The 2,378-nt window shown below is 32.7% G+C and overlaps 1 protein-coding gene across 1 annotated transcript; it reads right to left on the reverse strand.

Annotated features, from left to right (window-relative positions):
• Positions 1 to 210: 210 nt before the first annotated feature.
• Positions 211 to 1,849, reverse strand: LOC141484773 (uncharacterized). Its single transcript, XM_074180131.1, has 3 exons — positions 1,349 to 1,849; positions 1,068 to 1,289; positions 211 to 1,010 (listed from the first exon to the last, which is right to left on the reverse strand). Exons 1-3 carry the CDS (start codon positions 1,517 to 1,519, stop codon positions 363 to 365), a joined length of 1,041 nt encoding a protein of 346 aa, XP_074036232.1. The 5' UTR covers positions 1,520 to 1,849; the 3' UTR covers positions 211 to 362.
• Positions 1,850 to 2,378: the final 529 nt, after the last annotated feature.

The raw sequence follows: 2,378 nt of genomic DNA on the forward strand, positions 1-2,378 counted from the left end.
TATCCAGTACTGAATTTTACATAAAATACATAAAATAATTTCTGAGAGTGTACCGTTTGAAAGACATAATTTTGCATTTTGAAATATTTAATGATAATTGAATAAAACTGGCCGATACTTGATGAAAATGCATATTAAAAAACTAATTAATACAGTTTATTGTATGATTTTCACTATTATAGTGTATATATAAAGTGAACTGTATTATTAAGTTTATTTCTGACCGGGATATTATAAGCTTATATCGTCATAGTTACGCTATCAATAAAGAGGGTCATAACTCCCTTGGGACATTATAGATTTCATAATTCCCTCTACCTTTCACAAGTAAAAATAAATAGAAATGAAAACTGAACCATATTTTATTTATTCACGTCATTACAAATAATAAATGTACAATTTTGAAATGTTCCCTGAAAATTACTTCCGCCACTGGAAACAATTTCTTCTTTTGTATGGCTGGAGCTTCTGTTCACTACAGTCGAGGTACCTGCCTCTTCTGATGACAAAGTAGACAACATACGCGCCGTTTTATTTCTCAATTCGATGCTATCCTCCAAATACCCCTCCGCCACCGTGGAACTTTTCCAACCTCCGTGTCTTTTTAAGTTAGTCATAGTTGCTCCTGCATTGGCTAGAGCAGTAGCAGAAGTGCGACGAAGGCAATGTCCCGTATAGGAAGATGAGTTTGGCAATCCTAAATACATTGCGATTTTGCTGGGGATTTTCCCAAACATGTTTTTTCCAATTGGCTGAGATGTACATTTATTTTGTCGGAAGCTCAAAAAAAATCGTTCAATACCTTTAGGACGCAAAGACATATAAAGTCTTAATAAAGGCAAAGCGGAGAACTCTTTTTCATCCACAACTGTAAATTTCTTCGATGCACTAGTTTTACTTTCCGGTACGTTCACTACCATAACGGAATCCCGGTCCTCTATATTCGATATCTTCATATTCAAAAGTTCCTGACTTCTGCATCCTCCAAAATAACCCATAATCAAAACAACCTATAACAAAAAAAAGGAAATAAATACACACAAAAAGGAAAATAAGAAAAAAATTACCTTATGCAATAAATGAATATCATTAGGAGCGTCCTTTAGGAATCTGATAACATCTTTAGGAGATAAAACAGCAGACTTTTTCGACTTATAACTCTTACTCTTCCGTTTCAAAAAAGCCTGCAGTTCATTGAACTTGGTGATATCTCGTTTCTCATGTATAGTCACCATCGATTTTAGCATTGACCATTTAGTCCATAAAGAATTCGGACTATACGTTTCTGACTGAAACGAATAAACACAATTACTACCAAATCTACCGAAAAACATAGAAAATTCCTTACCAGTTCTTGAAAATATGCCAGAAATACAGTTTCAGTGACATCTTTTGGCATAACATTTTTCCGTGTCAGCCAGTCCAGATATATCTTGTATTCTTTTTGGTATACGGCTTCACTTTTCGATGGAATTAATGATTCTCTTGCTTGTTCAGCTTTTTTCAAAATATCCTCCATTATATTTGGGGTAGAAAACACGTTTTCACCGCAAACACAGCTTGATAACAAAGTTCTGTTTATAAACAAGTAACATAGCAACAACCTAACAACAAGAAAACTCTACTATAATCAACGGTACCTGATTCAAATATACCGGGAAGGTAATGAATTGGTACATTTTTCCGTTTCAAAAACGAACAAAATTTTATTGAAATCGGTCAGAAATAAAATTATCTATGTACCACGGGAATTAATGAGCCTTAATAACTTCAGGCAATTGCTGTCCCTCGGGCCAGAGGCCCTCGGGACGCAAACTTTGCCATCGGTAATTAAGGCCCTCCTAATTCCCTTGATACATAAATAACTATTCTTTTTCTACACCCGTACTCTAACAATACACTTATATGACCATAATCTGTTTCATAATGATATCCATTATGATACAGATTTTTCATAACGATACAGATTATCAACCAATAGAAACCCATAATTTTTCAATCAAGAATCCTGTTCCTTTGTTTGTCCTAGATTCTAACCTAAGTAACTAATTGCTTTATTTGTCAAAATCAGTTTTCATATATTACCTACCTATATTATCAAAATGTTTGAAAACAGCGATATAGAAGGAATACCATCGACTCCAATATTTTTAAAAGATCAGATTAATTACAGTTGTTATATTCAATATAAATATAATTAGAATCTTTATAGTTCATGATAATACCATTAAGTTTGTGTTTTTTAAAATAAATATGAGTTAATTACTGTGAATGTGTTCAATACAAATATAATATTTATAGTTTTTCATTATTTATCGAGTTTAGAAAAAATAGCGTATGCAACTCTCATGTAATGGTTATTAATACACTCGCATATA

The sequence above is a fragment of the Leptinotarsa decemlineata genome, unplaced genomic scaffold, assembly GCF_025532065.1.
Source record: "Leptinotarsa decemlineata unplaced genomic scaffold, Ldec_3_MD MMD2_tig00026294_RagTag_RagTag, whole genome shotgun sequence".
NCBI lineage: Eukaryota > Metazoa > Arthropoda > Insecta > Coleoptera > Chrysomelidae > Leptinotarsa > Leptinotarsa decemlineata.

Coding starts and splice junctions, on each gene's coding strand:
- LOC141484773 (XM_074180131.1), bottom strand. CDS start 1,519: ATGGAGGATATTTTGAAAAAAGCTGAACAAGCAAGAGAATCATTAATT. Junction 1,290..1,348: donor TGGCATATTTTCAAGAACTG/GTAAGGAATTTT, acceptor TATTCGTTTCAG/TCAGAAACGTATAGTCCGAA. Junction 1,011..1,067: donor ATATTCATTTATTGCATAAG/GTAATTTTTTTC, acceptor TTTTTGTTATAG/GTTGTTTTGATTATGGGTTA.